This window comes from Erpetoichthys calabaricus, chromosome 5 (assembly GCF_900747795.2).
Source record: "Erpetoichthys calabaricus chromosome 5, fErpCal1.3, whole genome shotgun sequence".
In the NCBI taxonomy this organism is placed as follows: Eukaryota; Metazoa; Chordata; class Cladistia; order Polypteriformes; family Polypteridae; genus Erpetoichthys; species Erpetoichthys calabaricus.
The window spans coordinates 82,695,997-82,714,770 of NC_041398.2; the positions used below are offsets into that span (position 1 = coordinate 82,695,997).

General features: G+C 37.9%; 1 protein-coding gene across 1 annotated transcript in view; it reads left to right on the forward strand.

The window, feature by feature from the left end:
* The window catches only part of LOC114651761 (G protein-coupled receptor kinase 4-like), a 286,039-nt gene that overhangs the window by 214,005 nt on the left and 53,260 nt on the right, over nucleotides 1–18,774 (forward strand). Inside the window, exons 6-9 of the mRNA XM_028801713.2 lie at nucleotides 2,172–2,264; nucleotides 6,056–6,119; nucleotides 12,788–12,928; nucleotides 14,191–14,381. Coding sequence (XP_028657546.2) covers nucleotides 2,172–2,264; nucleotides 6,056–6,119; nucleotides 12,788–12,928; nucleotides 14,191–14,381 — 489 coding nt within the window. The remainder of the gene's footprint in view (nucleotides 1–2,171; nucleotides 2,265–6,055; nucleotides 6,120–12,787; nucleotides 12,929–14,190; nucleotides 14,382–18,774) is intronic.

Genomic DNA, 18,774 nt, shown 5'->3' on the forward strand with positions numbered 1-18,774 from the left:
GTTTGTGCCTATCACACACTCTGCCAATTATTATTAATTTTTATTGTGCCAGTACTACACACACCACAGAAAAGTTGGATTGGCTCTTTCAAAAATCTAAGTATTTTATTAATACAATGCAGTTTAATCAATTTAGTTCTGATGCACTATTACATGTACAAACTACAATGAAACTCATGTGCTCTTTTAACTACACTTCCACCTAGAGTGCATCTGCTCCATTACAAATGGTGTAATAACAACACCGAATGTATGTAATGAGCTGGGAGAAAGCTCAGCATTAGGTTGTCAGAACTCTACCTGATGAGCAAGAAATGTATCCTTAAATCAAGAAAATAAAGCCAAGAGTCAGCAATCAAATTATTATTTCTAGTTTTCTTCTGTTATCACAAGGATGCCTCATAAACGCAGAAGGCATGTTTACTTTAATCGAAAAATTTGCCACTTCACAGTGGATATGTTTGAAAGTTTTAAGATTTTTTTCTTTCAACAATGGACCTGTGTCCTCTAAAGTCCCAGTAAAAACTATAAGCAATCAAGGTATTTTTTAAATTGATTCAAAAACGCTTCACTTTAGGACAAAATGTGGTGTTCTAAGTGGCAGATTAATATATGCCATGATTGTGAAGAAATTACTTTGACTTGAAAAATAGCAAACTTCTTTAAGCTTCATAATGAATGTAAGGTTACCTAGATGTGGAAAATTCAAAATGTGCATCAAAAAGAGATTTCCACTTCCAATGTTTGTCCTCAATGAACTCATGAAAGATTAAGTATAGTACAAATCCAAAACAATATAAAAGGGATGGCTGTCCAAAAGAGACTTTCAACAGAACATCTGTCCTGCAATAAATTGTACTGCAAACATTATTAAAAAGCACAGTGTGTTGAGCATCAGTTCTTCCATTGTGACTCACTTTGTACTTTAAAATATACCAAAGGCTTACAGATGTCTAATGGTGAAATTTTATTTTTATAAAATATTTGTTTGACAGCAGTTTCAGGAAGGAAACTGTGTGGTTTGTGGTTAAGTTCACAAAACAAAAATGCATCGGAAGCCATGAGAAAGCATGCCGTAAATGAGCAGTGAACTGGCACACAGGTTTGGTCTGCGTGTTTGGTTATTTTCTGTTGCTGTTAACTAATGCCAAAGCACAACGTTTACTTGAAACTGCTGGGAGGTGATCTTTGAAGAGAATGCTGGTCTTTTGACATTGTTGGACCATTAGAAACAAGCAAATAATGTCATTATAAGCCAAAATGTTCTACATGTGGAGACTCATTGAAATGTATGAATTTGTATTCATCCCTGAATGTTATCTGTTATAATAAACTTTCTACCTTTAAATGAAAATTTCATCATCTCAAGTACTCAGTGGCACAAGCATTAACAGATGAACTGAGGGCCAGTACCAATGCGTTAATTAGAGTAAAGTAAATTCATTATATAATGAAGTTGCAGAAAGTGTGACGTAAATGAGCTGGTCCTGATCACATTAAGAACCAATTCCAGGAGGGTTTCTGAATCATAATACTATTTTGATCATGCTATGTAATATTTAGCTCATAGCTGTTAATCTGACTATTTTGGTAAGAATTTTAAATCACTCTTTTTGATTATATCATTTAGAGGGTATATCTCCCTTCTGGAGTTTGCTTTTATCAGTGAATTGTAAGACATCCTTTAGCAGAAAAGTCACATTTCAACCTTATTAATGTGTGAGATGTGTTGATCATGGTCTAGTTGGTGAGTGGAATAATTTGGGTTTGTCTTCAGAATGAAAGAAAAATATGGGCAAGAACAATCTTTGCAGTCCAACATATAGTAACTCACCAGTCATTATTCACCTAGTATTAAAAATACGTTTTTTTAATAGACTCCAAGGCAACACTATCAACTGCATGTTTAACAATGCACAAAGTAAAGTAAGGATTGACCACAGGTACCTAGTAATTCAGAAGTCCAATGCCCTGCCTACTATGTCTTGGTAGGTAAAGCAGTTGAGGAAGAGGCTCCAGACTGCTTGCTGAGTATAGTTCTAGTGAGTGTGAATATCCACACTGAGTGTTAATTTTAAGGCTGGCCAACATTTTAATTATATTTACAGTTCATTATTTGTGTTAATTCTGCCAAGTAATTATTTTCATTGGATGATATGATGTCTTTTCAGAATTGTGCATGAATATCTCAGTGGAGAACCATTTTCGAAGTATCAAGAAAGCATGTACTTTTCACGTTTCCTACAGTGGAAATGGCTGGAAAGGTAAGCCAATTACAAAGCAATATTTCTTGTCTTGCTAGCAGCACTCCCAGAATGCCATCCAGTTAGTCAAATAAAGTTAGTCTTCAATAAAGAAAGTCATGTACACCAGCCTTCTCAATAAGTAAGTGCCATGTCAGACAGGCAGGACATCTAATTTTGTTAAACCAATGATATAAGAATCACACCCGGCCAACCACCACATCAACTAAAAACAAAGGTGAGTGAAGAAACAAGCCACAGTGTTTCAACTGTTTTGTTAAAATTTTCTGAAAACAAAAGTAACGCTGCTAACAATCATTTTAAAAAATATTAATCCTTTATTTGTGTATTTAGGATGAACAACTACATTCACTACTGAAGTTTGCGAATCTGCTTTCCTCTAATAAATTGTTTAATTTTGTGTTGCTCAGTAACACAGCATATGTGTGTATATATACAGTATGTATTTGCGTGTGTGTATATATGCATACATATATATGAAATATATTTTATATATATAAATAAATTGCATTTTGCTCATCAATCTACACCCAATAACCCATAATGACAAAGTGAAAAAATGTCTTCAGAAAGGTCTGCAAATTTAATAAAAATCAAAAACTGAAATCTCTTTACATGTAAGTACTCAGACCCTTAATGTAGTACTTTATAGAAGCCCTTTTGGCAGCAGTTACAGCTTTGAGTCTACTTGGGTAAGTCTCTACAGGTATTGCAAACCTGGATTTAGACAGTCTGTCCTATTCTTCAGGGCAGACCCTCTCAAGATCCATTAGATTAGATGGAAAGCATCTGTAAACTGCCATTTTCTGGTCTCCCCACAGATGTTTTATATGTATGAAGTTAGCAATATTTATACATTAATAGATAAATAAGGTATATTTTCACAGTCATATCAATCCTTCATTTAGTGCCACATTTTCATTAAACATTTTTTCATAAATTTAATAAAAACATGTCTTCCTAGGAACTTACAATGGCAGTCTTTGGAGCTGCAGAAGATTTAAAACACAAAAGCTTTATAACACAACAAATTACCAGACTTAAAGAAGTGGCAAATGTTCTGATTTAGGTAGTGAAGGAAAGATGGAAGTAGTTAAGTATTATCAAATACTAGTTGTCCCCCCCAGGCTCTGCCTGCCTAGTAGTGAAACAGGACAAACTTTAAAAATCAGTAAACAAACAGGTATCACTAGCTAAGCAGAGGCAAAGTACGCTCCAAAACGTGGCCAGAGGTAGACCGATTCAAACGGAAGCTGGTGCGTGAGTGAGGAGGGCCCTGTCCAACTCTCCACTTCTGACATCATGCTTCCCCCTCCACTTGGCCCGCAGCCTCTGTCTCGGATTAGTATGAATAAATCACTGCTGCAAGCGATCTATGATACTTAGTGCGATGACAGAAGTCGCAAAATCAACCGGAATGTTTAAGCAAATTAAAGAGAAAAAAATGATCTAAATCTGTTATGTAGCTCTCTCGTTCGCTAGCTAAATTTTAGGTAAGGTACACTCTGAGGCTGGCACATGAGTGAGAAGGGCCCTGCCTGGCTCTCCACTCCTGACATCATGCTTCCCCATCCCCTCAGCCCACAGCCTCTGTCTCGGATTAGCGCAAATAAATTGCTCCTGCAAACGAACTATGACACAGCGCGATGACAGAAGTCGCAAAATCAACCAGAATGTTCAAGGAAATTATAGAAAAAAACCCAAACTAAATCCGTTAAGTAATTCTCTTGTGAAAAGCGGACAGACATACAGACAGACATAGGATTTTATATATATAGAGGTATACATAGTGTGCGAGTTTGCTTCTTTGTTCACAGCGAGTGTTATGGATGGAATTTTTACAACAGTCTTTACAACAGAGGCTGTGGTTCAAATCAGAATTGCTGGAGTAGAATGTGAGACAGTAAAAAATGACTTTGTCACTGTTTTGTCTCATAAAGTAATCTAGCAGTAACCATGCCCCTGAGGTGAAAGGCCACCTCACAAACAGACAGGGAATGGAGTGAATAGGGCAGCCATACTCTAGTGGTTAGATTAGATTGAAACACCCCAATTAAAGAAATTTAGAAAGCTTATACAGTGAATGTGCAAATGCCACAGTCACTGAAAAAGGTGTACTGTAGCTCAAGTTGTCATCAAAGTAGAACTGCAACTGCAGTCTTCATGGAGCCCCTTGTGGTAAAAGGTTACTCCACAGGGAAGTGGACAGCTAGACTTCATTAAAATGGTGGAGTCTGACAAAATAAATAATCGTTTTTGCAAAAACAACACAGATATGTACTTTATGTGGCACTATATGTGGCATCTCAAGATGTGACTCAGTACTTTGAGAACATTTTCTTTTCCAAAGTAAACATATTTGGCATGTTTTAAGGCTTTCATTTCACCCTAGCTCAAGTGCTGCATAGACTGCAATTGTAAGCCGCTGGTGCAGATGCAGTAATGCTTTACAAACAACAGATGTTTCAGAAGCAAATAAATGTATGCAGTGATTGCTAAGAAATGATTTTGACAGATAAACCAGATTTATTCTTTACCATGTGAAATGCACAATCCCATCTCCAAGTCAGAGAAATAGTGCAGAAAAATCTCATCCTTCCCACCCATTACAAATATAAACGCTACTTGACAGTGAACTTATCATAATGTAAATTATCTCATCCAGTTTTCTGAGGCAACCCTTAGGAGGGATTTGGGTAATGTTGTTACCCAGACAGCTGAACACAGGTGGTGTTAAGCCTTTTTTTTTAAATAAGTGACTTATGCAGATGACTACTTGTAGACTATTTACCCAAAATGCATAATGTTAGTCTACTTTTTAAAGTAAAAAAATACTTAAATGATGAAAAGTATCCTCACATTTATTTTTCAAAGTTGAGGAACATCAAATCTCTAGGCAAATTGTTGTGCAGGATTGTGCAGATTTACTCAGGGGGAAGACTTCATGTACAGTACTGTACCACAGATTCGCTCACTTAGTGTGTTTTTTGGCAAGTTTGTCTTTAACAGTCTGGCATTCCTGGGGGTGAGGAGATATATTTGATTAGTCACTGCAGTGCACTGATGTATCAGAATTTTTCACACAAGTTAAACATTTTTTTAGATGGTTGTTTCTAGATTTTATTTCTAGAAATAAAATGAGTCAGAAAATAAACTGATCTTTTAAAGGGAGTATTAGAGAACAGAGAACTGAGCAGTTTCACCATTGGTCTAATAACCAATAATTAATAAAAATCTTTCTAAATCTTAAACATATAGTATTACTGTGGTGTTACACTGCATATTCATTAGAATATTGTATTATAACATGCAGCACTTAGGGTGATAGGAGGACAATGCAGAAGGCATGGTGCTCAGTTTACAAAATGTATGATGCAAATAAAACTACACTTTATTAGCCACTGCTGTTGACTATAAAAGCTGCATGATGATGCTGCTACCTCATGAATCCAGCATACTGGCTTTGCAAGGTCTAACGGTTCTTAACAAGCTTCATGATTTTAGCAGTTTCTCTTGTCTGATGTACTGTATAATGCAAAAGGCATTCTTTCATTTTGTTTGAAAACTGAGGGGAAGCTCATTAGGAAAACAACTGTATTTTAAATGGAAAACAGAAAACCTTTATTTCAATTTCTGATGCCTTACTTTATGTGTAAAGAAACTAACCAGCTAAAACTACTGTATTGATCACATTAAACTAAGTAAGCAGGATGTTCTTCACTGTGTTGTAAACTTGTTAATATAATTTAAGAAAGATAATTCAATTGTATCTTTTGCTTCATTTACACCAGCCAACCTGTAACCAAAAATACCTTCAGGCATTACAGAGTTTTGGGCAAAGGTGGATTTGGAGAGGTAAGTGCCATGTTTAGTTGTTCTGTTTATAATTTTAAATGTCATGTTCAGATTTGGTGTAAGGAAACACCATTTGGAAAACAATTAGAAAACTTTGTCAGATTTTCATTTCCATCATCATAAGAAGTAAATTAATGATGAATCTAGCTGACTCCATTATATAGTAGTAGAAAAGGCTTTGTTTATATTTAGAAGAAGTGTGTTCATATGGAGATAATGGGAGGTTTAAGGAAGAATGAGCAATACATAGTGCATACAGTATTTAGCCAACCCTTTACAGCCAATTGTACTGAGCCATTTACTATCTTTTGGGTTTCATTGCTATATTAATTTTTCATTAGTTTCATGAAAATCAAAACCATGAGAATGTGCTGCTTCCTTTTTGATAAGTAGTGTATATTGTGACCACCAGGGGGCGGACAGCTCCCCAAACACCCAAAGATGACAGACACAAGCAGAAGTCCCAGCACAATACAACTATGGGAAACATTTTCCAGGTTTCTCACCAATGTAGTACAGTACAACGTCTTAGTAAAACAACACACAGCACTTTCTTTCTTTGTTCTCTTTGTCTTTCTTTCTGCCTCCATTCCTCTCTGCAAGCTCTGTTTCCCTTTCTCCCGACTCTGGCTTCTCAAATGGAGTGAGGCTGCTCCTTTTATAGAGCACCCAGAATGACTCCAGATGACCCGTAATCTTCTCCTATGCGTACTTCCAGGTGTGGCGACAGCCCGGCATTGAAGGGCTCAGCCATTCCCCATGCGCCCCAACAGGGTTGAGCTTCTATGCAAGCCAGGGGGACTGTCCTCTATCATTCAGGGGAAGAGCTACTGCCCCATGAAAGCTGCTTCCCCCAGTTCTTCCATTAAGAAGGTGTCCGTCCATTACAATACAGTGCATCCGGAAAGTATTCACAGCGCATCACTTTTTCCACATTTTGTTATGTTACAGCCTTATTCCAAAATAGATTAAATTCATTTTTTCCTCAGAATTCTATACACAACACCCCATAATGACAACGTGAAAAAAGTTTACTTGCAAATTTATTACAAATAAAAAAATTGAGAAAGCACTGTGGCAGGTGGCCGGGTGTGGTCATCAGCCGCCTGCCTATTTAAGGAGTCGCCTCCCTTCAATCAAGGCTGGAGTCGGGTGAGGAGGTTGGCGAGGTCGGAGAGGAGGCGGCAAGGAGATGCCTGGAGAGACAAAGAGTGAAGAGAAAGAGAAAGAGAGGTGGCTAAGTGAAGCCTGGACTTTTGGGAGACTGTTGGGGTTTGTGTGTGGTGGTGCACTTAAGACTTTGTATATAATATAGTGTAAATAAATGTGTGGTGATGGCTTTATATGTGTCTGCCTGTCTGTGTCCGGGCCACCCAATTCACAGCACATGTACATAAGTATTCACAGCCTTTGCCATGAAGCTCAAAATTGAGCTCAGGTGCATCCTGTTTCCCCTGATCATCCTTGAGATGTTTCTGCAACTTAATTGGAGTCCAACTGTAGTAAATTCAGTTGATTGGACATGATTTGGAAAGGCACACACCTGTCTATATAAGGTCCCACAGTTGACAGTTCATGTCAGAGCACAAACCAAGCATGAAGTCAAAGGAATTGTCTGTAGACCTCCGAGACAGGATTGTCTCGAGGCACAAATCTGGGGAAGGTTACAGAAAAATGTCTCTGCTTTGAAGGTCCCAATGAGCACAGTGGCCTCCATCATCCGTAAGTGGAAGAAGTTCGAAACCACCAGGACTCTTCCTAGAGCTAGCCAGCCATCTAAACTGAGCGATCGGGGGAGAAGTGCCTTAGTCAGGGAGGTGACCAAGAACCCGATGGTCACTCTGTCAGAGCTCCAGAGGTCCTCTGTGGAGAGAGGAGAACCTTGCATAAGGACAACCATCTCTGCAGCAATCCACCAATCAGGCCTGTATGGTAGAGTGGCCAGACGGAAGCCACTCCTTAGTAAGAGGCACATGGCAGCCTGCCTGGAGTTTGCCAAAAGGCACCTGAAGGACTCTCACACCATGAGAAAGAAAATTCTCTGGTCTGATGAGACAAAGATTGAACAACTCTGGTGTGAATGCCAGGCGTCACGTTTGGAGGAAACCTGGCACCATCCCTACAGTGAAGCATGGTGGTAGCAGCATCGTGCTGTGGGGATGTTTTTCAGCGGCAGGGACTGGGAGACTAGTCAGGATAAAGGGAAAGATGGCTGCAGCAATGTACAGAGACATCCTGGATGAAAACCTGCTCCAGAGCGCTCTTGACCTCAGACGGTTCATCTTTCAGCAGGACAACGACCCTAAGCACACAGCCAAGACATCAAAGGAGTGGCTTCAGGACAACTCTGTGAATGTCCTTGAGTGGCCCAGCCAGAGCCCAGACTTGAATCCGATTGAACATCTCTGGAGAGATCTTAAAATGGCTGTGCACCGACGCTTCCCATCCAACCTGATGGAGATGGAGAGGTGCTGCAAAGAGGAATGGGCGAAACTGGCCAAGGATAGGTGTGCCAAGCTTGTGGCATCATATTCAAATAGACTTGAGGCTGTAATTGCTGCCAAAGGTGCATCAACAAAGTATTGAGCAAAGGCTGTGAATACTTATGTACATGTGATTTCTCAGTTTTTTTATTTTTAATAAATTTGCAAAAACCTCAAGTAAACTTTTTTCACGTTGTCATTATGGGGTGTTGTGTGTAGAATTCTGAGGAAAAAAATGAATTTAATCCATTTTGGAATAAGACTGTAACATAACAAAATGTGGAAAAAGTGATGCGCTGTGAATACTTTCCGAATGCACTGTATATTCATGACTGGACCATCCAGTTATCATGTAAGTTTTAGAAATCAGTGCTTGATTTTTCAGGTAAAGAGGATATCTCACCAATAATATAACCACATTTTGCTTATAAGCACACTCATTCTGTGTTTTTGTATTTTAATTATCTTTATCTGGAATCATATTCTCTAATTTGATCTTTTGAGAGAACTGATCTGACTATATTGTCATCTTCTGCAATTTATGTACTTTATCTTTGTCTAAGTGCAGTAATATTTGTTGCTTGTTATGTTATCATGCATTGCCAGTTCTTAATATTCCATATCATTATTGTATGCTATTGTTTGTTTTTCTAATGATTTTTGTTATGATGTTATACACTATAAAGATTTGTTTGATTAATTATTGCCCTGCAATGGACAGGCACCCTGTAGATCCAGGGCTGGTTCCTGCATTGTACCTAATGCTGCCAGAATAGTCTCCAGCCCTCTTGAACTGGATCAAGTAGGTTTGAGAATACTAGGTATTTCTTGGGGAAAACAAGGCACTTTCGGCACACTACGAGAGAACAAGCTCAAAAAGGTAACTGTCTGGAGAATCTGGAGGCAGATGGTCATCCTATCCCAAATATACTGACTTCCTCTGTACTTGGCCTGCCAACTGAGACTGAGCTGAGTCACCATTTACACACGACATTCTTATTCCACTTTCAGTTTAGTAATTATATAATCAACAAATTGTGCAAGGTGCCATATTTCATCAAAAAAAAAAAAATGTATTTCTAGGAATCACTTTAAAATTGCGTTTTTACAGAAATGATTATTAAAACACGTGTAAGTATTAAGAAGTTTTGGATTAGTGACATCCCCCATCTTTTGTAGTCCAGATGAGAGATGGCTAAAACATGAGTGTGAGGACTAGCACCAGTTCAGCTGTCAGATATGCCCATTTTTGATGTTCCTTTTATACATCAGCATGAAAGTGACATGAGAAGGTCCTGGTATGTTATAATTCTGGACCTGAGGTGGCAAAAACACAGCTGGATGGCTTTTACTCCAGGATAGTAACATCTGGCACATAAAGAAAGGAGATGGACATGTGACCAGTGACTTAAATCTCTTAAGCATCCCCCTGTGTTACCTTTATATAAGTCCCTGTAAGAATGAAGGAATGGTCACATTCTGGATGAGATATTAACACCAAAGTATTAAATATCAGTAGAATAGCGAGTTTCTGATTACACAGTTTGGTCTGTAGTACTAGGGTGTTGTACCGTGTTAGCCATTATGAATGTAGAGAAAGGCCAAGCAAAATGACACCTTTTATTGGCTAACTAAAAAGATTACAATATGCAAGCTTTCGAGGCAAAGTTGCCTCGAAAGCTTGCATATTGTAATCTTTTTAGTTAGCCAATAAAAGGTGTCATTTTGCATGGCTTTTCTCTACAGTTTGGTCTGAAACTTAAAGAACTTAGGTGTTGTAGTGGACTTCTAATTGTTCACATCCACAAAATGTGTAGAAGTGAGTAAAAAGGATGTAAGATTCCAAAGCACTATGTGTAAAGTCAAGAGAGGTTGTGAATAACCTATATAGCACATTTGGGAGGTGTCATCTGGACCACCATGTGCAGCATCGGTCTGTATATTACATAAAAGACAAACCAGAGGAAGAGGATATCCAGAGGTGAACTACATGACTAATTCCATAATTGCAGGATTTGAGCTATCAGCAGGCCCCCGGACAATCAGAATTTCTGAGGGCAGAGTGATGTTTTGGTTGAAATGGAGCTGCTGTAACTACTGTACCTAAGTAAAAAGTTAATTTCAGTTTCTGCTGCAATAAACAGTAGTGCTAAAATTTGGAATTACAAAGTCAGCCTAGTTATTTATTTATATATTGTAATATTTCATTGTCGTATTAATATCCTCTACTAAACAAATCTTTGAATGGTCAAATGTTTGCCTTTATTGACAGATTCATGGATGTTGAAGACATATGTACAATACTCTACTATTTTTTAAGCCTGCTTAATCCTCCACAGGGTCTCAGGGGAGCTGGATCCACACTCAACAAGCATTTACTGCAAAAGCTGCAACATTCCCTATCTTAATGAAATATAAACACAATATCCTGGGAATATCAACAACTATTGGAATTAGGAAGCTGAAATGACTTTCTATATAAAAATACAGGTCCAAACCAAAAAACAAAATTGCCAGTAGTCCAATATTCCGTAACAGACACTGGTTGAGAAATTACTACAAAAGATTGTTCCAAAACTTCAGAAGCTGCTGTTTTTATTCCCACTTGTAGCCTTGAAATGCAGGACTGAGTTGGAGTTTGTTTGAATTTAATGGATGAGCACTTAAGATGCACTTATGAGCACACTGACGTTTGGAATGTGATGTGAATTAGGGGTTTGTTATTAGTATAGTTATCTGGCCGCTGACAAAGCACAAATATTTTTGGGCTAAAGTTAACTAAATTGTTGAAAAATCCTTTCATTCAAAAGTGAGAGAAATGGTTGGTTCTGTTGACAGGGCAACACTCCTTTTCACCCTTACCCCCTTGGTGCTGGGCCTGGCTTTAGGAAAAAATGGAAGGAGATGATTTTCTTTCTTTTAAGCAGTTAAAGATTGAACAATGATGTGATAGAAACATTTAAAGTTAGGAAAAATAGCATGGTAGATGCCAGCTGTTACTTAAAATGAGTCCTTCCAAAAAAACAGAAGAACAGAAATGGAAGCTGATGAATCTAAGTTTCATCGTAACTTTAGGAGAAATATTTGTTCAATTAGAGAACAATAAACATGTGGAAATATTCACAAAGCATTGTAGCTTCAAATTTCAGATTAAAATATTTTAATACTTAACCCCCCATTGTCTAAAGAAAATATCTCTATCGGTGGGTTTTTTTGGGACGCATTCCACTTTTGTGAATGAGTTAAATGGTTAGAGATTTGCAGCTGTGGGTGTACAGGATGAACTGTTCTTGTCAAAACTTTCCTTATGTTCTTATGTGGAAAAACTGCACACACCCCAGACCCACATAAAAAAGCCTCAAAGGTATTTAGAGAAAAAGTAAGGTCACCCTTTTTGGGCTGATCTACTTAAAGATACAAATAGCTTAAGAACCAAATAATGGCAGAGGTGAACTGCTATAGAAATATCAGCACCATCCTGTTCCTGTGCACACGCAGCCAGTGCCTAAACATGCTGTATATTCCTGTGTTTTTGGCATCGCTTAGCTAACAATTTGAAAATGTCATTAGAGGACGCCTTTCTCTTTGCCAGACCTCCATCTGCTACACTCTTTACACCTGTACTCCCAGCCTTGAGAGAACAATTAAACTCTGTCAGTATGTAGCCAGAACATTTAGACAAGCCTATCGAGCAGCACTTAAAGCGGGCCGGCAAAAAGCAATCATATCCTCATTATTCATTCAGCTAAAACCAGAGACACACACCTTATCAAATGTCTTCATAATTTAAACATTTCAGTTGCCGAGTTGAGCTCATATGTTTTCATTTTGGAAAGGAGCACATGAGCCAAACTTTTTTTCCTTCATTTGGAACATCTACACATATTTCCTTTTGCCAAAAGTCTAAAGCTGTATTCTTTTGCAATAAAAAGAAAATAAATACAAACCGCGCCAAGAGCACTTTCTGAAAATGTAATTTGCTGCAATATTTTCCAACACTGTGGACCATATCCTTTCAAAACAATTTCCAGCAATTTTGACAGTGATTACCTTACAGAAATATTTAATTGTATTAAGTTTGAAGTGTTTAATTTTTAAATATTTAAATATCCATGAAAAACATGTCTCCTACTAGCTCTGCACTTGAAGGTGTAACTAAAGGTAATGGTGTTCTTTTTGCTGCAGGTATGTGCTTGTCAAGTACGTGCCACTGGTAAGATGTATGCCTGCAAAAAGCTGGAAAAGAAAAGAGTGAAAAAAAGGAAAGGAGAAGCAATGGCACTAAATGAAAAGCGGATTTTGGAGAAGGTTAACAGCAGATTTGTTGTGAGTATAACTCTTGCTGTATTCTGCTTTAAAACCTTATCACTGTTTGATTTTACTCAACCAAAACCTGAATAACGGGATTGCTAACTTTAATTATCGTTTTGAGATCAGTGCATGCTTTTCTTTTGACTATAAATAGCCAAATATTTTGGATTGTTATCAGGAGGAGCTACACTTCTGGAAGGGTCCCTTATCATTTTGTGACTTACTGACATGTGTTGTGTGGTTCTGGCTTCTGAGATATGCATGAGCATACCCTAACCTCAGATAGAATAAAGGAGGTGTCAAAAATAACTTGTCCTGTCACTTTTGTCCTTGTTTAGGATGACTCATTGTTGTCACTTTCCGTTTTTGCATAGCATCAAATTAATCAGGGAGACCAGCGGACTGTATATTTTTCACTTGGCAGCCTGTCACCAAAAAATGCCCTTCCCTAAAACCACAGGCCAATACCACATGTCACTGTGAATATATTGATTCCTACACTTGTTTTTAGAAAAATATATGTTCTTCCCTGAAAGATTTTCTAAGTTTTGCTGTAGGTTCCCTTTGAAATTTCTAATTTGAGATTTACTTCTACACAAACAAATAACCAATCACCAGGGTCACATACATTCCATTTTTCTGTCACCTGCCTGTGCTCTGGCCTGCTGTCAATCCTCCATGGCTGGACTTTCTCCCACTTTTCTCTGGACATTTCCTTTCTTTTGCACCCTCTGCACTTATGGGATTTACTAGCCCATCGTGGGCCCAATAAAGATATAGAGAGGTGCTCTGTGGTAACCTGTGCATGCTTTCCTATCTCTCTTCCCATCTCTGATCCTTGCCAGTCTGCCTTCCTTTCCTTTGCTACTTTGCTACCACCTCAGCCCCAAGATGTCAGCCGAGGAAGATTTTCCTCAACTTGGACACTTTGTAAATGTAAATGTAATTTTAACTACAGTTATGTTGTCTTGATTTTGCCAACCTTGCCATGTGGATAGGGCCTTGTGTTATTAAAAATGTTCTGTAAAAGCTACCAGATGCTACCACTTCATTGTATCCACATTTAAAATTCTTTTTTAGTAAATCTATAACTTTTTGCCTTCTATATTAATGAAGTGCCCGAATATAGTATGCTCTCCTTCCAGTGTCTAAGCATTTGATGAATTTGGCACAAAATAAATGAGCTGATATGTAGAATGCCATGCTGTAGCTGACTTCCTCTGCTGTAGTTATTTCTGGCCAGGAGTCTTGAGTTTTATCTTTTGTTTATTTTGCAGGTTAGTCTAGCCTATGCCTATGAAACGAAGGATGCACTTTGTCTAGTTTTAACAATAATGAACGGCGGTGACTTGAAATTCCATATCTATAACATGGGAAATCCTGGCTTTGATGAGAAGAGGGCTGTGTTTTATGCTGCTGAGATCTGCTGTGGGCTGGAGGACTTGCACAGGGAGCGAATTGTGTACAGGTAAAGCCATTTAAGTATAATAATGGAATTTAATGGTTGTCTAATGCAAGTATATGACCTTATGTCGAAGATACAGTATGTTATTTGCTTCATTCTTTTTTCCTGTACAATTATGCTTAAAAATAAATCATTTAAAACTGAAAATCCATGACCAAGTACAGTTATGACTGATTTGCCTGTATCCCACACTATCCGGCCTATTTTTCACGGACTGATTTGATTTAAGACAGGTCGGTTTCAGCCTACTTCTCTAGCTGTAGCAGTACTGGGTTTTCAGTTTACTTGAGTACCAGGGGCTGATATTATTCAACTGTTTGGGAGAGGTTTTCACCAACCAGGACATACCTCATGAACCTGAATACTGTTTTGTATATATTTTTAAAAACTTTGTGAAATTGTTCATTTTAGATTTAACTCTTACAAAAATGGTCATATAAATTCTTTTTCGACCTGCCTCTTGCTCTCCATTGCTCTTAGGGAACTCATTTCTTTGGCACCCCCTACACAGATTGATTTGCCTTTACATGCTTTTATCATCTATAAATATCTGCACAAAGCTGCCATGATTGGAGTTACTGCCTCTTGAGCCTCTGTTGTCCAGCGTTTCCCTTTGTTCAAATGGGTTTTTCCAATCACCTACTGGCATACCAAAGATGTGCATGCTAGGCTAACTGGTGACCCAATAAGTGTGCGTGTGTGTGTGTGTGTGTGTGTGTGTGTGTATGCGTGTGTGTGGGTGGGGCTAACATGCTATCCTTATTTGGTTACTGTCTTGTGTTTGCAGGTTGGAATAGGCTGCAACTTGCTGTATTCAGAAAATGGGCATCCATCCATTCATTTTCTATACCCGATTTATCCTGAGCAGGGTTGTGGTGAGGCTGGAGCCAACTCAAGCAAGCATAGTATCCAAGGAAAAAATATTACTGGACAGGGTATCAGTCCACACACACAAACAGAAGCCAATTTTGCATCATTGATCCACCTAACCTGCGTGCCTTTGAACTGTGATATCTAATCAATCAAGCTGGTTCATTTCTTGGGTCCTCCCTGCTTGGAGGAGTTTGCACATTCTCTGCGTCATATCTGTGTGGTTTTCCTCCCACAGTTCAAAAACATGCAGGGTAGGTGGATCGGTGAACTTGTGATATAACTCTTCCAGGTCACTGTTCTGGTAGGTTTAGTTTGTTAACTTTTGGGTGCAGGAAATACTCAAATAATGGAAGTGTGTAAGGAATAAAAAATAACTTTTAAAACATTAGGTCAATTTACAAAGACAAATGGCAGAATGGAAAGCTGACATTGTGTAAAGCAGCAGTTCTCAATGTGTGGTCCACTAATGTCAAATAGAGCAGTGGCACTTTCAATTGCAAGGTCACATAAGCCTGTTGCGAAAGTATTTAGGCGTTCATTTATAACAATCAAGCTGTTGCCCAAACTCCATGTCACTAAATTTAACTCCATGCTGCTAGGTCCACCCACAACGAGGCTAAAACTTTTAGAAGATACTAACTTTTACTTTGATTTAACTCCTTCCTGCTTCATTTCTGTTTGCTTTTAACAATTGTACCCTCTCTCTTTCTCTGTACACTTTTTCAGACAAAGTTCTTCTCTAACCAGGTCTTCTGTCTTCAAAACACCTTGATGTCAGCCTGGAGACGCCAACCCTGACAAATACAATCTTTTAATTCCATGCAAGTTGCTTTGCTACATCTCAGTGCTGTCAGGGTGCCTGCTGACACACTATCTTCATGCTGAGGGGTTGTTATGGATGCCTGTCTTAAATCAAAAGCTTTGAAACAAAGCCATGAAGCACTTCTTTAGATAAACTTGTGTTAACCTGCATCAGACTACTGAGTCATACATATTGACAGCATTTTAAAAGTATCTGGATGAGGTAAAACTTAGCTAGCCAAACTAAACACGCTTAATGGACTGAATAATCGCCTGTTGTTTGTTGTTATATTTTTATGTATTTTCTCCAATCTTCTTCTTCTTCTTTCAGTTGCTCCCATTAAGGGTCTTCACAGCGGATCAGCTGTTTCCATATCTTCCTGTCCTCTACATCTTACTCTGTCACACCCACCACCTGCATGTCCTCTCTCACCACATCCATAGACCTACTTGTAGGCCTTCCTCTTTTACTCTTGCCTGGCATTTCTGCCTGCAAAAAAAACAAAACTATCAATTCTCCTGCCCATCATCAAACCTCCTATTTTCTGAAGCTCTGATTTTGTACTTCTAGACCCTTATTTCTATTTTTACTTCCTTTATTTTTATTTGGTGATTCAGTCAGTCTGCCATACAGCATTTCTTCTTGCCAGAAGTTGTCATTTTGGTACCATATTTCAAAGTCCAGAAAGGAACCAAATTTGATCATTTACCCATTTGTAAAGCTGGAGAACTTTTCTATCCACCTGCGCATCTTTTTCAAAATTTTAACCCCTATCTCAGACTTAAACTGCTTTCTAGCTTCCGCTATATTTTTGCCTGTGGACCTCCATTAGCCAACTCAGCATCTTCTCATATGATGTTCTAATGGAGTTACAGTATGCTTTATGTATTTTTTTCCTTTATACAATTAACCTCTTTGCATAGAACTTGAGTAGGGAAGAACTAAAATACTGCTGAGTTCAGGGGGCCTGAGGGTTGTGGTGACTGTATACATTTTTCAGAGGTATATAATTATGAATTAAATAATGGTGCACACCAGGGTGTACCACACATCATTTCGGTGCCAACAAATGACATCAAACTGTTATGCTTTTCATGGAAAAGGCAAAACATATCAATAGATGAAAAACATGTTACAAGTGCATCTTTAAATATACTACCATGGTATGCCAGAGGACAGTCCTACAGAAGACATCCACTGACAATAAGAGAAACCCTCTGCAGTCCAGTATGTGGGGGTATTAAACCATTTGTGTCAGACTGATTGTCTGTGAAAAAAATTTTAGCAAGTAAAAAAGAGATCCTGGATTTTTGGCCTAAAGACAACCAAATCTCTTGATTAGTAGCTAACAGTGTGCTGTTTGTTGCCAACAAATCTGAGAACATTTTACCATCTTTAAGAATAGAGGTTGCCAACATGCTAAGCAGGAGGCCACAAAACCTTCAGCCCCTTAATTGACAGCATAAGACAACAGCCAGCGCAGAGCTTTCATGGAAATGTGGCTCTTCATATTGGTCGAGAAGTGACCCTGAAATGTGGTTTGAAGTTGCCTCAAGCCTAAGGCAATATTAGTCTCGAGTTGTAGGGAAGGCTTAATGGTAGGAGGGAAGGAGGCCAGGGTCAAAGGAAAGAGTGAGACAGAAATGAGAGGTGAGAAGGGAGAGTGTGTTTAGTTGTGATCAGGAAGCGGGCAAGTTCCTCCACCAGACAATGAAAACCTGTTAAGAAAGGCCCATAGAGGTTTTATTTATTTTTATTTTTCTTGATTTCTTGGTTACTTTGTGTATGCCCTATTTATATCTTTGTGATATTTTGAAATATAAATTCAAAAATGTATTGTATCTCTTGAACTTGTTGGCTTATTCTGGGCAGGGAAAGATGCTAGTAGTATGTTCTCTGTTTATTATAGAAACATTAAAGAATGTTACTCACCAAATACTTGGCATTCTTAAACCTATTCTGTGTAAATCTGTATTGTGTACTCAGGCTAATGAGTGAAGATGTGTAACAACCAATTTCTTAATAATAATAATAATAATAATAATACATTTTATTTATATAGCGCCTTTCCCATGTATTATGTCCAGAAGAATATAAAAAATGCAAAAGGGCATGGTAAGCAGTTGTTTTATGGTATTTTTCTTATTTTCAGAAAATCTAAAAACTATTTTTTAAAACATCTTTGCCCTGTGGTTAGAAACATTTCTTCTAAAACCAAATAATTTGATGAATTACTTTTTATAGGATTACTGACTTGGAAGATCAAATAGCCCAGCTGAAAAGATTGGTATATCTTTTTTTGAATTTTGACAAGGCATACAGTATGTGATCTTTGTAGGTAATTCCACTTATACCAAAATTATCAAGTTAGAATTTTTTTTTGTCATGGATTATATTAAAGTGGAAAATCTGCAATTCAATAAAGAAATACAAAAATCAAACGTTCTCAGCAATTACTGATCAATAACTTTTTAGAGGATATTATAAGCCTAAAACTGGAATCTAATTTGAATAATGCAGTCTGGTTTTTGTACCAGTCACAACACAGAAAGTTTAAACATTATTTGCAATAATATTATAATATGCTTATGATACAGTTGAACATGGCCTTTTTCTACATAAACCTGAGAATTTATTTAGCCTATTAAGCACTCTTTTTATACTATATAGGCCTTCTTTTAGATATGGTGTCTCTCAAGACTTGATGAATTCTTTTCTCTC